We start from the raw sequence: 17026 nt of genomic DNA, 5'->3' as shown, positions 1-17026 counted from the left end.
TTTACAGGAGCTTTTTCCAAGATGCACAGTCATGGAGGAGAGTAAACTACAGCTGAAAGGGAGCATGAGAAGGACCACATTGTTCCGGGTGTGGTTTTGGTGGTGAGCAAGTTGCTTCATTTTCTGGTCCTCGGGGGGTTTCTGAAGACCGGCTGGCGGGATTTCAGGACGGCGTCCACGGCATCATGGCCGTGTCCACTCAGTATGTCGGGTGTGTGTCAGGCTTCCCTCCTCCAGCCTGTGTCAGCCCCACTCCGAGCTCGGCAGCAACCAAGCCGATCTGCTCAGAGCTCCCCAAACAGTCTCCTCATGCCCCCGGGCCTTTGCTTGCGCTGGTCCTATTCCTTAGAACGCCTCTTCTCACTCCTACGTCACCAACCCCCTTCATGTTTCCTTCTCGGCCTGCCTCACAGGTCCGCTCTTCTAGGGCTTTTCCAGGACCCTCCTCCTCAGGCTGGAGATCTCCTTCTTGCTCAGTACTCCCTCAGCCCCCTAAGGAAATGGTATTTTCTAGATATATCTTAAATATATCTGTGTGCGTGTATGTATATAGATACATATTTGCTGAGCCTAGACCTGTAGCGGGAAGTGTAAAATGTGCAAATTTCAAACTTCACTGCAGAAAATTCAAACACACCTTCATTTGCTGTGAACGTCTTAATTCAAACTATGCTGATCCAACTACAATTAGCATTAATTAATTCATAACTTGCTGACTGCCCTTCCCTGGCCCAAGCGTCCAGGGATAAATGCTAGAATTTTAAAAGTTTGCATAAAAACACAAAGCACTTGGAATGACAGTTGTACTTCAGGGACAAACGCTCTCCACATGTTATATATAAAGATTAATTCAGATACAAAGCATGGCTTCTTGATCAACTTGATGGCAGCAGAGAGGTTTCATGGTTTTGTCAGCTTACCTTGGTTTTTTTGTCCTCGGGTCCAGCCCCATCTTTGCCTTTACTGACCATGCGAGCTGATAAAATATAAAATGAGAATGTATGTTACACCCATTAGCACAGCTCACAAAGAGCCCGACGGAGTGGAGCTGATTTCTTGGGATCCATACAACATGTCTTGTTCAGTTGGGCCAGTGGAAATCCAGTTGATTTTCTTTCCCCTTGAATCTGTTAGGTTCTCGTTGTTAGTATCAACACAGCACACTGGAGTCATTGCTTGGAGCACCCTGACAAGAGGGGGCAGCAGGCTGGCCGAGGGCAGGGACATGCAGAGGGGAAACTGTTCCAGGCATATGTTGGCACAGGGGCCATCAGGGAAGGTAGACAGTACAGGACCACCTCTCACAGGCTCCCTCCCCGTCTCTGTCAGGGTCAGCCTCCCACAGCTGGGGCCAACCCCACTCCAAGGAGGGGCATTTGGAAAACCCAGGGCCACGGATGGGGCAGCTCAGCTAGGCTCCGGTCCCTGCAGGACCCCTCTGCTCATTCAAGGGCCAAGGGGTGTAGGCTGTTTTCCCAGAGCCCGCCCCTCACTAATGGAGGCTTTGGTGACCAGCCCCAGCTGGCTCTCTGACAAGCCCATTCCACCCTTGACCCAGCCCTGGAGGGTCTTCTCACCACTTACAGGCTCTACCAAGAGGACTAATGCTTGCCATTTCTCCAAGCTAGCAACAATCTAGCTACTGTCAAACATCCTATAGATAACCTCTGGATTTTAGGACCAAACCATTGATGGCTTTTGTGTTTGGAAAGCCACACCCGTTGGTGAAACCAATCCACTTGTCTACCAGTGTCACCTCTAACTCACTCCTGTTATTGGCATTCATTGTTGAAGACTAATTATAGGTTTCTGTCTTTGGCTTCAATATTGTATATCCCCTGCTCCAGGGACAATGGGGCTGGTTGGAGCATCTCACTGGTTACTGGAGACCAGATTGCTAGAGTGACCAGCACTGATGACCTAGCCTAGAGGTTTTCAAACTTTACTATGCAGCAGAACCCCATTGGGAGAGATTCCTAAAATACAGAATCCCGGGCTCACTCTGAGACAGTAAGCCTAAGGTGGGGCCCAGGAATCTGCATTTTAATAAGAGCCCCAGGTGGACCTGGTCCACATCTTTTGCCCCAGTGACCATCATCATCTATGTCACAACAAAAGCATCTGCTAGATCAGCATCTCCCAGTGCTGACTGGCGAATTGGGGAAATGCATACCATGTATCCTTCTCAGAGGGTCATAATGTACATTAGAATATTAAAGGCTCTGACAAGTCCTGCTGCAGCAAACCCTGTTTAACTTTGTTTCACCTGGTTTTTTTTTTCCCAAACTAATTGGACCATGGAACTCTTTTTTCCCTGGACACACCTATCAACATCCAGTGGACCAGTATTCAATAAAATGCCACTTCAGGAAACACTGTTGTAATCTGTCAAGTCACAGTATTTTGTCCCATGCTATTTTGAAGTTTAGGATATTTTAAAGTAGGACTCTTTCTCTGACTTAAATTTTAAATACAGGTTCCTTTATCTATCACATTTCAAAGTTTTCACGACGAGTAGACTCTAATCCACATTTAACAGGTGTCTGCAACTGACAGCTTAAGTAGCCTCAATTTCTGGGCCCCGCAAATAATTCTAAAATGCTACAGGACCTAAATATATGAATGCGCTCGACTTGCGGCCACCAAGGAGGCCCCCTCTGCTGTATAAACTGTCCTCTCACTGACAGGACACAGACCCTGACCCTTGGGAACCTCCCCTCCCATCTCTCCAGCTCCTGAAGGGCTGCCGCAGTGACGCTTCCCAGGGCTCAAGACTGGGCCAGGGCTGAGACCCCTGCGATCCCAGCACAGGGACTGCCTGGGCTCTGCCGAGGGAGGAGGAAGTGTTTTCTTCCACAGGGAGTTTTTGTTTCTGCTCACTGTCTATCCTGCCACGAGGCAGGGTGGAGTGGAGTGGGGGTGGGGACTCTGGGCCACCTCCAAATGCTTGTGTGTGTCGCCTGCTACATGTGATGTGTTGTCCACTGACAGAGCCGAAGAAGAAGACAGGCACGTGCCCTCTGAGTCTCCGGGCTAGGAGGACACACTTCAGAACCTTCTGGAAGGCACCGTGGTGTATAGGGAAGGAAGGGCCTTTCGGAGCAGACCTACCTGGATTCCGAACCTGGCTCCATCACCTAATACTCAGTGACCTTCAGCAAGGTACTTTACCTCTCCGAGCCTCAGTTTCCTCACCTGCAAAGTGGGGCTAATTATGCCCACTTGGGAGGGTTCTAGACAATGAATTTGAAACACATAACAAGCTCTCCAAAGTGGGAGGAGCTGCTATGCTCTCTGTGGAGCACGGCCCACCAGCCTCCAGCGGGCCGATGGAACCTTGTGGATAAATCAAGTGGCCAGAGAAGCGAACGGGGCAGAAAGCATGGGGCGGGGGGTGTTGGTGACATGCAAAACGGCGGGCAAGCGTGAGAGGAGCCTGAAGGGCAGGAGGAGGCGGGAGGGTGAGCAGAGGCCCAGTGGCCGATTTGGTGGCTGTCCCCCGGGGGCCTTGGAAGCGGCAGGAACCAAGGAGGGGCCGGAAGCTCAGTGGCAGTGCCCGCAGCCTGGGTGGCACACAAGGTCGCCGGGCAGGAGCAAAGGAGCTCAAGACACAGACCTTTGAGTTGAGGAACCCGGCTGACGGGCTTCCCCGGCAGACCAGCTGCAGGCTGCTTTTCAGATGGTTCTGGAAGGGCAGTCTTTTTTGTGTCCTCGCCCTCAGAGGGGCCCCAGGGCTCTTGCTCTGCTCCAGAGGCCCCAGGAACTGCAGCCCCTTCCAAATCCACCTCCGAAGGTCCCTGCTCCTTCTGCACATTGGCTTTGATTTCCACGTGGAACATGAACTCGGGGGGCTCGTCGTGCCCTTCCGCTGGGGGCCCCTCCCCGGGCCCATCGGGCTCTGAGACCCGGGTCTCTGCAGAAACTTTAGAGAGGAAATCGACAGGGAGGGGGATGGCACCCTTGGCTGAGAAACCAGGGATCCCAGGGGCTTCTCCGGAAACTGCGTCGGGGGTTGGCCCGCCTCGGGTGGTGGGGCTCTGCAGACGTGGGGAGGCCTGGGAGGGAAAGGAGTCCTGGGGAGAGGACTCGTCAGTGTCCCGGTCTTCATCCACCTCCTCGGCCCCCAGCCTCTCTTTGCCCTGCTCCCTCTTCAGAGGCGGCCCCTCCTGGGTCAGGTCTCCCAGAAGCTGGCACTCCAGCAGCTCAGAGCCGCAGCGGCTGCCGTCTGCATCCTCAGGTTCTGGCCCCGAATGCTGGTGTGTGGCCTCTCTGGGGCCTTCGGGCAGGATGGGAGCCCCAGGCATGTCAGACACGTGCTGGCAGGTCAGACCTGGGGTCCCGGGGTCCATGGCCTCACCTCCACGGCGCCCTGGTTCCCTGAGGAAGCTTTCCTGGACAACCTTGACACTCCCAGGCTCAATCTGGAGACATCCAGGGTAGGTGGGCTTCGGAAAGGCCAGCCCCTCCTCGGCCTGCTCCCCTCGCTTTGGTCCCCACTCCTGGTAGGGCTCCTGAGGGCCTCCTGGTGGGAGAGGCGGCTGGCAGACAGGATGATGCTGGGAAAGGTGAGGGATCGCCAGGATGGGAGCTTCTGGCTGTTTCTCCCCCAGATGCAGCTCGGAGACCCCAGAAGCTTCTTGGCCGTGTGCAGGCTGGACCTGAGAGCTAAGCCCATTAGCAGGGGGCCTCTCAGACACTTCCCTCTGCTGGCCCGGAACTCTCCCCTCCTCTGGGTTTGAAGAGGCGGAGGTGGCAAAAGGTTAGCAAGAGCGCATTAAGTGTTTAAGAGAGGGGACACACTTTGGAAAGAAGAAAAGGACATTTAAACGGCATCTCAAGCCCACCTAACCAAGAAAAAGGAGCCCACGCTCTGGGCTCACCCTCGTTGCTTTTCTTTGCTCAGAATGAAAGGTCTCTTGGTCTATCTGCCACCAACTTGCTGGGTGAGCACCTCCCCTCTCTGGGCCTCAGTTTTCTCATCTTTGGACCAAAGCCCCGTCTAGTGCCAGCATTATCCCTCTGCCCATCGTGGGTCTGGTTGGGCTCCGAGCATCCTGTCATTAACTGGGGCTGCCTCGTTCTAACTCCACCAGCCACGAAGCTTGTCCTCCTCTCCAGGGAGAGCGAGCCCCCCGAAGACTCTGGCCTCTAGCTGGGACCTGGCTGGGGCGCAGTGAGGATCTCTTTTCCTCTCCTTCTCTCTCTTTGCTGAATGAAACCAGCAGGTGCCTACAAACCCACCCTGACAGATTTGAAAAGCCCAAAACGTATCACCATCAGGGCTCGAGTCTTTACTAACAGACCTGCCATGAGACCCCAGTAAACAGAAACACGGTTCAGGTGCATCCGGATCGTGGATTATGGACAGCCTTCTGCACGAGGTGAGGCGACCACCGTGGCAGTAAAGGTGGTCTGCACGGCAAAGACATGCGCGGCCCATGGGGACCACTGCTTCACCCCTATCACACCACTTGCCATGTGCCAACCTAGTGGATGGAGGGCACAGTTCCCGTTTTTCTGCTTCATTCATGCGACATTCACGTGAATCCCTCCTTAAAGTATCCATGTATTGGGACTTCGCTGGTGGCGCAGTGGTTAAGAATCCGCCTGCCAATGTAGGGGACACGGGTTTGATCCCTGCTCTGGGAAGATCCCACATGCAGTGGAGCAACTAAGCCCGTGCGCCACAACTACTGAGCCTGTGCTCGAGAGCCCGTGAGCCACAACTACTGAGCCCGCATGCCACAACTACTGAAGCCCACGCGCCTAGAGTCTGTGCTCCGCAACAAGAGAAACCATCGCTGTGAGAAGCCCGCACACCGCAACAAAGACCCAACACAGCCAAAAATAAATTAAAAAAAAAAAAGTATCTGTGTATTAAGGACAGGAGTCGTATGCTCATTGGTTCTCCTAATAAACATTCCGTATTTGTTTTAACTCCCAACTCTTCAAACATCCTACCTAGTTCCAGAACAACTTCATGGCTCTCCTCTAAACAAAATCTGGAACCCCAAAGGATTGGGGGTCTTGGAAGAGAAAGAGACTGGATGAGGGGAGGGGAAGGAGGTGGGAGAACACAGGTGTCCACACACATGGGTAACACGTCCCTCTCGCCCCAACCCAGTCGGAGTCCTTGCAGCTGCCCACTGGACCCTTATCAAGAGGCCCAGCTCACCCTTACCTCTCACCCCTACACCGGGGCCTTGAGCTCACCATCTCACTCATCTCGTGTTCCTAGCACCCCCACAGAGCCTGCCACAAGGCCAGGGATCGGTACATGAAGGCGTGTCAGGAAAACGTGCTGATTTCCGCCTTCCGCGGGGTCTACAGGCACCTCACGGGGGCCCTTGGTCAGTCTCGGGGAAGAACCGCCCAAACGACAGAGACGGAGGAAACAAGCTGGGCAGCAGGCAGCCTGAGCAGGTGCCTCAGTGCCTCTTCTTCCCACCCCACCGCTCAACAGACCAGAAGCGCAGCAGCGGCCGGTCCTTACACCCACTGACGGGCCAGGTCTCCAGCGCCTCCTGGGAAAAGCTTTCCTCCAGAGCTTCCTAGAAATTGCTCGTGATGTGGATGTTACCGTACTCTGATATGCTGCAGGACTTCAAAAGCCCCTCATTAAACAGAAACAAGGGCACCAAACACAGCCTGAAAAGCTACCAACAGATGACAGTAACAGCACATGTGCGCATGTGTGCGTATGCGTGTGTGAATGAGGAACCTTAGCTCGTGCCATTGCACTCCTGGAGGAAGGAGCCAGGCTGGGAGAACATGCTATTCAGCTCCCAGAAGACTGTAAAGTGCTCAGTAAATATTAAACGTAGCAATCACTGGGGGTGGGTCCAAGGTAAAAAATATTTGGGAAAACACAGTCTGATGTGTTAAAATTTGTGTCCCCACACTCCCTTGGGAGACCTGGTCCTGGAGACACTCACAGAAGAAAGGTCTACCCTGGCGTGAGCAGGGGTGAGATGGGTAGGGTCTCCCCACACCTAATACTCAGCCAATGGCAGCTCCATCCTGAAACATCTTTTCTGTCTTAGTACTTCATGAACACAGGCTGCCAGAGGTTTTCCTTCTGCAGCAGGAAAGCAAGAAAGAGATAATAGCTGTGCTTGGCTCTCCCTAAAGCTGCTTGTTTTTGTTCAGAACAGACGGCAGGCCTGTGTCAAATAAAATGTTTGCGGATCACGAGTGAGCCTGAATTTCACAAGGTTCCACTGGAGGGAGCTTGGGCTTGGCCATGTGGATCAGCAGCTCCAGTCAAGACATTAAATACGGGCCTTGGGAATAGAGGTAGAAACCTCCACGTGTTCACAGATTTGGTGCCAATTTCCCATTGCAGATGTTACCTGGTGTTCATCTTTATATCTATATGAACCTAGGCCAGTGCTGGGAAAGTCAAAAATTCAGTTAGCACAAAAATAAAGTTTCTAGGAAAGCTGATGGCCTGATCTTTTTGTTGCATGGAATATGTTTTAGGGGCATGGAGACATAGCCTGCAATAAAAATTGGTAGAAAAAACTCATTCATTTCTTTTTATGGAAATAGATCATCATTTCCAGAGGCTATAAAAACCTCTAATTTTACCTAAAAGCTGCAGATCATAACCGAAAAGAAACAGGAGGCAGGATTCTAGTTATTTAACACATAGACTGAGGTTTCCCCTTACAATGATTATCCCTTCTAATATTTTCTGAAGCTCTTTGTAAGCCTAAGAATGAAAACACGCCTTTCCATGACATGTGAGATGAGAAACCCTAGCCCACTACGGGGGCAGGGACCCCTGGGGAGCAGAAATGTGTTAGTTAGGCTTCAAAACACCTTCAAGGGGACATTTCTTCAGGGCCCAGAGTCTTCCTAAAGTCAGATGGCCCCAGTGGTGGCGCTATACAAATCCCAAATCACTTTCTGGAGAAAAGAACAGTGTTTTCCCTGCTTTCTTACAATCTAGAAGCTTCCACATTACACAGTAGACTGTCAAATTCATTTATGCAGCAAATGACGGAAAACAAACCCAGCTAGGCTGTATTGGCGGGGTCTCCATTTCCTAAGATCAGGAATCTCTAGGATTTAAAAAATTGAGTTCTTAAAACATTTATGCTCAGTGATTATACGAAGTTGCTTTTCTTCAGCACAGCAGTTTTGGTCCCTGAGAAGAAAATCATAATAAGGTTTGAAGGCTGCACAGAAGAGAGCTGAAAAGAAATAGCTCAGTGGTGATTTGGTTGAGGCTTTGCTCCCGGGACAGCCCAGAGGGCCGCCTACAGGGGAAATCACTCATCGTACATATTATCTGCGTTTCTCCTGGTCATTGATTCTCCACTCCCCATGCTGGGCAGGGCCAGCTTCTTTCAGAACACTGAACACCTCAGGAAAGACTCAGAAATGGCTAGAAAGAGCTAGAGCTCTTTCTCTACCTGAATAGCCCACCTTCGATAAAAACCAGCTCCTAAAGACCAGGAATTAAGGCCCAGGTCCAAATTCTCTTTTCAGGGTAGGTAGGGTCCATCTGTGTCGCCATGCCCCTCTTCCCGGCCCCCTACGTCACGCGTGGCAGGCAATTCTAGCCCACTGACCTTGGGTCACGTGTCCGGCAGCTTGGTCTTCCAGGTTGGGGGTGTCTCCAATGCCTGCTTCTTCAGCTGGTTTGTGTGTCAGCAAACGAAGAAGATAAAAGCAAAGACGGTTACTGTTTGCTAGAGACAAAGCTCCCCGCCTCTTCCGCTATGTTTCTGAAAGCATTCAGGAAAGGCACACCTTAGCAGCACCAAGGCGCTGCACCTCTGGCTCTTTGCAAATGTGACTGCCGGGGACATGGATGAAAACAGTTCACTAAACAAAACCCACACAACCACGCACTTTACGGGCGACACAGCCCAGTAGGAAAGACCTTCTCCACAATGGGCCCAGGGTCCTCAGTACCCCACTCGACAAAGACACAGGGCAGGCGAGGTCAGAGAAGCAATCTGCTGCTCGGCCACTGCTGTGGGAGCTGTGTCCAGGCGGAGGCTGCCCTCTCAGCCCCAGCCAGCGCTCCTGGGGCGGCGGGCGGCAAAGGTGCAGGGAAGACTAGGCGCGGGCTGTGGAGTCCGGCTGCGGTTCAAACCCAGGTGCCACCATTACTCAGCCTCTCTGGGCCTCTGTCTCCAACTCTAGAATCCCAAGGTGATGACACTGGCTCACCTTGCAGAAGAGTGGTGAGGATTCATATAAAATGGTGTGAATGTATTTAGCAAAGTGCCTGGGACACAGCAGGGGCCCCCCGGCGGTTCAGTTTCTTTCCTCCAAACTGCTGGGCAAGCCCTTTAACCTCATGCTTAGAATAGGGAGGGAGGCCAGCAGTGTCAGTGAGCAGCTTTTGGGGGTGTCTTGGGCTCCTGCTTAGGGAGCCACAGTCCATCCCGAACAAAAAAAGACTGAGAAAAGCTACTGATCATCAGTGGTACCAAAATCAATAAGCTTTCATACAACACCAATTTCTGCATCGTGAAAAAAATCGGGATATTGCTGCAGGACAACGGATACAACTGTCCAGAAGAAAGGGCCCCTAAAAGGCAAGTTGGTCACATCACACACTGACGTGCGGTGACCCCATGATCCCAGGAGAGTCAACATGCCCTGATGGACAGTGACAGAGAGGCCACCACCCTGAGAAATGCCCACCAGTTGCTGGCTGGGCCACCAGTCTTCTCTGCCAGTCCTGCAATGACTCAGTCTCTACACCTAAACCAGAAATGCCAGGTTACCACCACCTGCCATACGGGTCCACCACAGAGAACACGGCGGAAGCAAAAGAAAGAGCCCCTGGGTCACTGGACAGACGCACGATGGTCTTAAAAACAGCCAGCCCGCTGGCTGGCCCAGGGCAGCTGTGGCGAGGGGCAGGGGGCCAGCAGGGGGCTCGGGCAGCTCCCCCACTGCCAGTTCCTAGGCAGGAACATCTCTGGGTCCCCTGCACGCTGACACTGTATGGCCTGTGAGGTCTAACGGTGACAGCTCCGCGTCACTCGACAACAGCCGACTGTCTGGGAAGCACAGCTCCGAGCATAGGTCTGATCTGAGTTTCTGACAAGGTTATGGAAGAAAGGCTCAGAGTGACAGCAAGTCCAGCTAAATGGCACGGAGTCCTGGAGACAGAGGACACGAGGAGGCATGCCGACGACATCACCGTCGTGGCACTGGGAAGCCCACCGCTTTTGCTTTCCCACGCGGTGTCTTGATATCCTGGTCCTGATGCAAATCAGAAGCTGCGGGCTGCTGCCCACATCTCTGACATCCCCTGATCCCAGCAAGGGAGATGCTCAGAGAAGCCAAAGAGAGGGAGGGTGTGTGACAGTGGCTGGGCCGTCACATCCCTATATGGCTTCTCCGTATCCCTGGAGCCCCAAGAGGGCTCCACGCTCACCCCGCAAGGCAGGGATTCCTGCAAAGGGATGGCCACACTGCACCCCCAAATGGACCTCAAATGGGAAGTTTCACAGGAGAACCAAGATACAGCAAAGGGGACATGCCCAAGTGAGGTGCTAAATTAAGGTACATATTGTTAAAGCCACTAGCTGAAAAAATGTCCCCCCAACTCTAAAACCTCCCGCTTCATTGAGGATGTAAAGGGTAGAGGGGGAGAGAATTTTTGAGGAGGATTTCTTTAGAGACAGCAGCTTGGGGGGGTGGGGGGTGGCTGCCTGGCCACCTCCCATCTCATCCCATCGAGAGGGTTTCAAGGCAGCAGGGGGAGACACGTGGTGTGAGTTCTCTATGGTTAGGGACATGGTGGACGGCTGTCAGAAGCCCACCTGGGAAAACCAGAGGAGGAGAGACACGCTGGCCCTGCCTTGGTGGCAGAGCAAAGCCTACGGGCAGTCTGCATATCCACAGTCTGTTGGGGCAGAGCACACCCATGTTCCCCATGGACCTGCTGTGGGCACAGGGCAGCTATAGTGGAGGGGGCGCCTCAGGCCACATGCAGCAGGGCCACTGATGTGAGCAAGCCGACCTCAGCAGGCGAGAGGCTGGAGGTGGCTCTTGAGACCCCAAGGGGCCAAAGAGAGAAGAAATGTCTGCTGGAATCAAACGCAGAGGGAGGGGCCTTGGGAGGGATGATGGGGATGGTGAGCGTGGGGTGTCTGGAAGAATTCCAGGAAGGTCCCCACAGAGAAAGAGTCAGCTTTAAACACCTGCAGACCACGTGGAGCTGGCTCACAGCAGCGCCAACGCAGTAAGAGCGTTCCTGCCCCTGCCCCGTCCGCGCCCCCTCCCTAGTCCCAGAGAGGGGGGGCTGCAGCTTTGGCTCTCATGCAGGGCTGGACATTCTAATCATCATTTGCAGACTGGGTTTTGTGACTGTGGAAACTTAAAACACTTTTGATAACTCGGAAGTGGTCAAAAGTCAAGAGGTGGCTAGAGTTTTCATCCCAGGCAGGGGAAGAGCTTCGCCCACTGACACAATTGTAAAGGGGCAGCGGGAGACAAAAGCCAAGTTACCATGAGTCGTTCGTCCCACGGCCTTCAAACGACCTTCACTGTCAAGGACGGGGCCTGCCAGCTTCCAGAACATCCCCCTCCACCCATCTCAGAAGACCAACTTGCAAACAGAAGCTACTTGGAGGAGGCCGTGGAACTGCTCGGCCCCTGCCCAGTGCTCCCAGCACACAGGCCCGGGAGAGGGCTGCAGGCTTCCTAAACGGCTGCCCTGAGCCCTGTCTTCAGGAAGGAAAGAAAACTCCTGCCGGGGGACATTTCCCCCACTGTCCATTGCTGGTGACATACGGTCCAGAGCTCTTCTGCATTTCGTGGTGAGCACCCTCCAAGTCACCAAGCCAACGGCTGGAATCGTGCCTAAGCCCAGGGAAGGGGACGTGAAGGAAGAGACAGCCAGGGCTCTGGGCTGTGCTCGCTGTTCCCTAAGGGCCTGGGCAGCTCACAGGTGACTCTGGTGGCCCCGAGTCCAGTGCTATTTCTGGTCAGTGCCCTGTCTGGGCTACACCCCATCATCTGTGTTGACAGGACAGTCTCATCATGTCTGTTCGACGCTGATACGTTTGAAAGGATAGTCCTAAAAATGGATGCTAGATGACATCGCTGAGTTCCTCGGGGACTGTCCAGTTACAATCCTCCAAAGGTGTGGGTGGGCCACCTTGATGCTGCCGCACACTCGGCTCCCCCCCCCCCCCCAGGGAGCTGTTTGCCTCCGAGGAAGTAACCCTGTTGCTGGCAGAGTCGCAGGGGGTGAAGGCTGCCACCAGCCTGCCTCAGAGAACTCTCTGGAGCTAAGACAAGGAGAGGAGGAGCTAGAAGGAATCCAGAGGTCCTCTATTCTCTGGGAGGCAGGCAGCCAGCCATGGAAGCAAAAGGGCATCAGGCTCAGAACAACCAGAGATTCCCAGAGGCTGCTGTCCACCCACATTCCTGCTGCACTTGGAGACGGGCATAACCCCACGTGCACCCGTCCTCCAGCAGGGGAGCTGGGCACCCCGACCTGGGAGTCACCCTCACCTGTGGTTCCTTCTGGGATCTCCGTGGGGGGCTGAGCGGCCGCCTGCTCACCGGGGGCTCCCTCATCCACTAAGGGTGCTGTCACATCTGGAAACCACGGAGAGTCACCTTAGGGGGCCGGGATGAGCTGTGCCACACCCCTCACCTTTGCTCTTTGGGGGATGCAGAGATGCAGGGATGGGGAGGGGGAGGGGACTCAGGCACATGCAGAAAAGCAGCCCCACAGAGCAGGGCCCGGAGCCGTGCTCCAGCCTTGACATCTCTCCAGGGAGCACATCAATACTCTGTCTGAGTGGCGCCCATGCACGAGACACCCAGGCCCTCTGCCAGGAAAGCCAGGACAGCCCCCCTGTAAAGACTGCAGTGAGAGGGACGGCTGGGGACGGTCGCAAGTGTTTTTAAGGAGGAAGTGTTGAAAATCAGATGACTGGTCACAGGTGTTTGATCCTTAGAGCAGGGCAGAACAGGAGAATGGGATTGGGACCAAGGCAGTGCAGGAACCCTGCAGTCAGGGCTGGAGTCTATGGCTCTGCCGGGAGGCTGGCTTTGGGCAAGTCCTTTGTCCTCTTAGGGTCTCAGTTTTCTCATCTGCAAGATGGGAGTATCATCACCAGGTGACCTCCAAGTTCTCTTCCAGTTCTAATCCCCCTGTTTCCCGGAGCCCATGACCCATGGTTTAAAACCACAGACTTCCCTGGGTGGCAACGAACAGGCTGGCCCTGTCTGGAGTCAGGTGCTTGACAACAGGCCCACAGATGGACCCACCTTCAGAGCAGAGGCTAGAGGAAAAGATCCACCACCAGGAGCTGCTGTTGGTCTCTCATCGAGGTGAACACTTCCAAATCGGCATTCTTCCCTGAGCAATGCCCTGGCATACTTCCAGGTCATTCTGGGCAGACATGAGGAGTTGTCAGCTTTGAAAGCTTCCCAAGCGCCTGACTCAGGTTCGTCAGAAGGAGTCCACTTTATTATGGTTGCCTCGGGAGCAGCCTGGCAGACTCCAGCCCCAGCAGGCTCCCCCATTCCCCGCGGGGCCAGAGCTGAAGCTCTTGGGATGCACACATAGACAGGGTACAGAGTGCAGCAAGACTTGGTTGGTAGATTCTTCCAGAATAAAGCTGATTTGGAAGGCTGGCAGAAAATCTGCCATTAGTGTTTCAGGACCTTCTCAGGGCGGTAGGCAACTTGCAAAACTACCCTAACAAGGTCCGCAGGCTCTGTCTTAACATCACTGGCTCTAAGAAGGAGAGCAAACAGCATTTGGTCTGGTATTCTCTTCACTAGGCTGAGAACTTCAGAGGTGGGGGGCGGGCAAAGTGGGGGAAGGGCCACGTCCACTATATCCTCCACGGATGCACCATCAATTGGCAGGCACTAGACAGCCACTTTCTGAATTCATCCAAAGGTGGACGCTTGGGGAGATGCTGGGGCCAGGTTCTCACCAAAGTCATGGGCAGGGCCCAGGGAAGTGCTGAGAATAGAACCTTGGAGAGGATGGAGAGAAGGAGGGGCAGATACTGCCGACTGGTTACTCGAAAGCCATTCTCAATGCCCTTATCCCTTGATTTTTCCTGCTAAAGAGCCTGGAAGGCAAAATGCTCAATGTCCCAGCCTCCCTTACAGCCAGGGGTGGCCGTGAGACCCAGTTCTGGCCAATGATACATAAACAGAAGTTGGTTAGGTGGGGCCTGCAGAAAAACTGTTGCCTTCCTAATAAAAAGGGAACACATTTGGTTTCAGGGTTCTTTTGGCTTTGCTACTTTCTTTCTTCTTTGAAGGCAGATGTGATGCCTGGAGGTACAGCAGCTATTCTGTAACTATAAGGCAACAATCCGGCCATTAATGATGGCAGAAGATAAAACAGTTGACACTGAGAAGCTGCTGCCCAAGTCCAGACATTTTATTATGTGAGACAAATAAACCTCTTCATATGTATGTCACAGTTAGTTGGGTTTTCCGTTACCTTCAATCAACACAGTCTTGACTGATATAGATGGGAAGCAAGAGAAGATGGTCAAAATCAGGACCGAGGAACACTTCAGGAAATACGTCAGCAGCTTTGTAATAACTTAGACACCAAATGTCTACAGAGGACAGGTTAGAAGATGGGCTGGAACTAACACCATGGCCAAGGTCCAGACACCCAGGCCGAGCTCAAGAAATGAAAGATACTAAACCAAGACCAGTCCCAAAGTGTGAGCTTGGAGATGTGCACTGACCTGCCCTTTCCTCAGCCAAACGGCTGCTTTAGGACCTGCTGGCTCATGAAAGAAGTTTTGGGAGGACAATGGGCGAGGAGCAGGGGCTTGGTGGAGCTGACGTCAGGCCCTGCTTTGCCACAGATCCCAGCCTGTTCAAGTGTGGCTGCCTCAAAACTCACACACGATGAAGCTGCCCATACCTGACCCTAGCGAGCAAGGCATCAAAACAGAGCGTGGCTCCCACAACATCCGGGGCCTGAGCTCCGTCCTGCAAAGCACTGAGCGAGCTATCTCTCAGCCAGAGGGAGAGGCAGCAGCAAACGCAGCCAGGAAGGGTGGCACGTATGAGCTCAAAGTGTGGCTAAGCGCAGGCTGGAGCATGGAAGGAGCTGCTTGAATAAAGCCATGAGAAGAGGGAGGCCCCACCTTCCGCCGTTGGAGTGCTCTTAGCATCAGAGGTTTCAGAGCCTGGTTCCTCAGATCCATCATCGGCCGGGGTCTGCAGGGGAGATTCTGGAACATATACAATGAGCCCCTCAGAATGGCTGCCTCTCTCCACCCCTGCTTTCTACCTCAGAGGACCTCGGGGACAGTGTCTTTTGGAGCTGAAGTCACCCAGCGTGGAACCCAGATGGATGGACTGTGGCCACATGATAAAACCACAAAGGGGACCAATCCCACCCCCACCCGAACACAGCTGGGCCCCCAAACCAGGGTCAGCAGGCAAAGAGGCACGCAATGTTTACCTGTTCTGGGACGAGAGGAGAAATTGCCTTTTAATTAGCTTGTGGTTCCAATTGAGACAAAGGCTCTTATATTGACAAACGGGCAGCAGATACCAGAAAGCTAAGCCACAAGTAAACTTGGGCTTTGTGTTTCCCTACTGAAGAGACTCATGGGAGATCACTGCCACGAATTAATGACAATTAATGACCTGGGAAAACACTCAGAGATCCAACTCCTTCCTCTGCAAAGGAATTAGCTCAGGGCAGACACAGAACCTACTTCTATTCTAACTGCACACTTGGCTGTGTCTCCAAGCACCGCCCAACAAGCCTTGAGTTACACTTGAAATGTCAGCCATCGCTACTCATACGAAAACTGGCCTTTCAGAATCCAAAGGCAAGGGAGCTCTGATGGACTCTGCAAAAGCCACTCCACCTGGGGTGGGGGCAGCCTTGGAGATAGAGGACAGGAAGCTGGTTCTGCATGAAGCAGACTCACGAGACGAAAAGAGGCAAGTGGTGTTCTAGTACACTTTGAGATCAGACGCGTCGCACCCTCTGCTAGAACGCCATCCCTGGACACTCAGCCCTGGCTGCACCCATCCAGCCAAAGAAGGGCCGATTCTAAAGAAGCTTCCGGTCCTGGAGCTTGCAAAAACCTGCCAGCTCTCTCGAGTAGGCTCTGGACACATGGTGAGGGAGCATGATGCAGACTGTCTGCCGGGTCTTATTACGGACCAGCCTCGACTGTCAGAGCACAGAAGCCTATGGGCATGACGGTGCCTCAAACACTTGTCCCCCAAACACCCCTCCCCCAGTCCATCCCCAGCCTACAACTGTCATCATCTGGTTTACCCTTGTTGAATTTCTGGGAGGAAAGGAAGGAGGAAGAAGCCTGGAGGGAGGGAAGGAGGGAGGAAGAAGCCTGGAGGGAGGGAAGGAAGGAGGAAGAAGCCTGGAGGGAGGGAAGGAAGGAGGAAGAAGCCTGGAGGGAGGGAAGGAAGGGGGAAGAAGCCTGGAGGGAGGGAAGGAAGGAGGAAGAAGCCTGGAGGGAGGGAAGGAAGGAGGAAGAAGCCTGGAGGGAGGGAAGGAAGGAGGAAGAAGCCTGGAGGGAGGGAAGGAAGGAGGAAGAAGCCTCTTCTGAGGGTCTTCTGGAAGGTCTAACAAGTTAACTCATTAACACCTTTTAATTCATGTGGGTGCATTATTTTATCAGTTAACCAGCTTTTACCCACTTTGCAGCTCTCTTGGGCTCTATCTAATCCTATTCCAACTTTTAGCATCAATGCAGATTTACAGAAAAACTGCAAAGATAGACCAGAGAGGATACCCCACACCCAATTTCCCAAATTGTTAACATCCTACATTATTATGGTACATTTGTGACAAAACAATATATGTATTTTAACTTAATTTTTAAACCAGGCTACCCTAAACAGAGCATCATTTTTCTTTTTTCTTTTGGCTGGTGGGATCTTAGTTCCCCGACCAGGGATTGAACCTGGGCCACAGCAATGAAAGCGCCGAGTCCTAAGCACTGGACTGCCAGGGAATTCCCAAGAGCATGTTTTTCATTGGCACAATTCATCTGGGGCAGAGTTCAGT

General features: G+C 53.2%; 1 protein-coding gene across 4 annotated transcripts in view; it reads right to left on the bottom strand.

Moving 5' to 3' along the window:
- Window positions 1–17026, bottom strand: part of MAPT (microtubule associated protein tau) — a 103262-nt gene that overhangs the window by 27026 nt on the left and 59210 nt on the right. The window contains exons 3-7 of one of the 4 annotated variants that reach the window (XM_089901379.1): window positions 15123–15209; window positions 12496–12582; window positions 8580–8645; window positions 3617–4729; window positions 921–976 (exon numbers count right to left, since the gene is read on the bottom strand). In XM_089901379.1, coding sequence (XP_089757505.1) covers window positions 921–976; window positions 3617–4729; window positions 8580–8645; window positions 12496–12582; window positions 15123–15209 — 1409 coding nt within the window. The remainder of the gene's footprint in view (window positions 1–920; window positions 977–3616; window positions 4730–8579; window positions 8646–12495; window positions 12583–15122; window positions 15210–17026) is intronic. The other 3 variants (XM_022589050.3, XM_022589052.3, XM_022589053.3) reach the window with 3 other exon arrangements.

Source organism: Delphinapterus leucas, chromosome 19, assembly GCF_059928025.1.
Source record: "Delphinapterus leucas isolate spDelLeu-1000000601 "Yukka" chromosome 19, BTC_Dleu_Yukka2, whole genome shotgun sequence".
Lineage (NCBI taxonomy): Eukaryota > Metazoa > Chordata > Mammalia > Artiodactyla > Monodontidae > Delphinapterus > Delphinapterus leucas.
The sequence above is the reverse complement of the archived record's forward strand: the minus strand, read 5'-3'. Positions and strand labels throughout refer to the sequence as shown.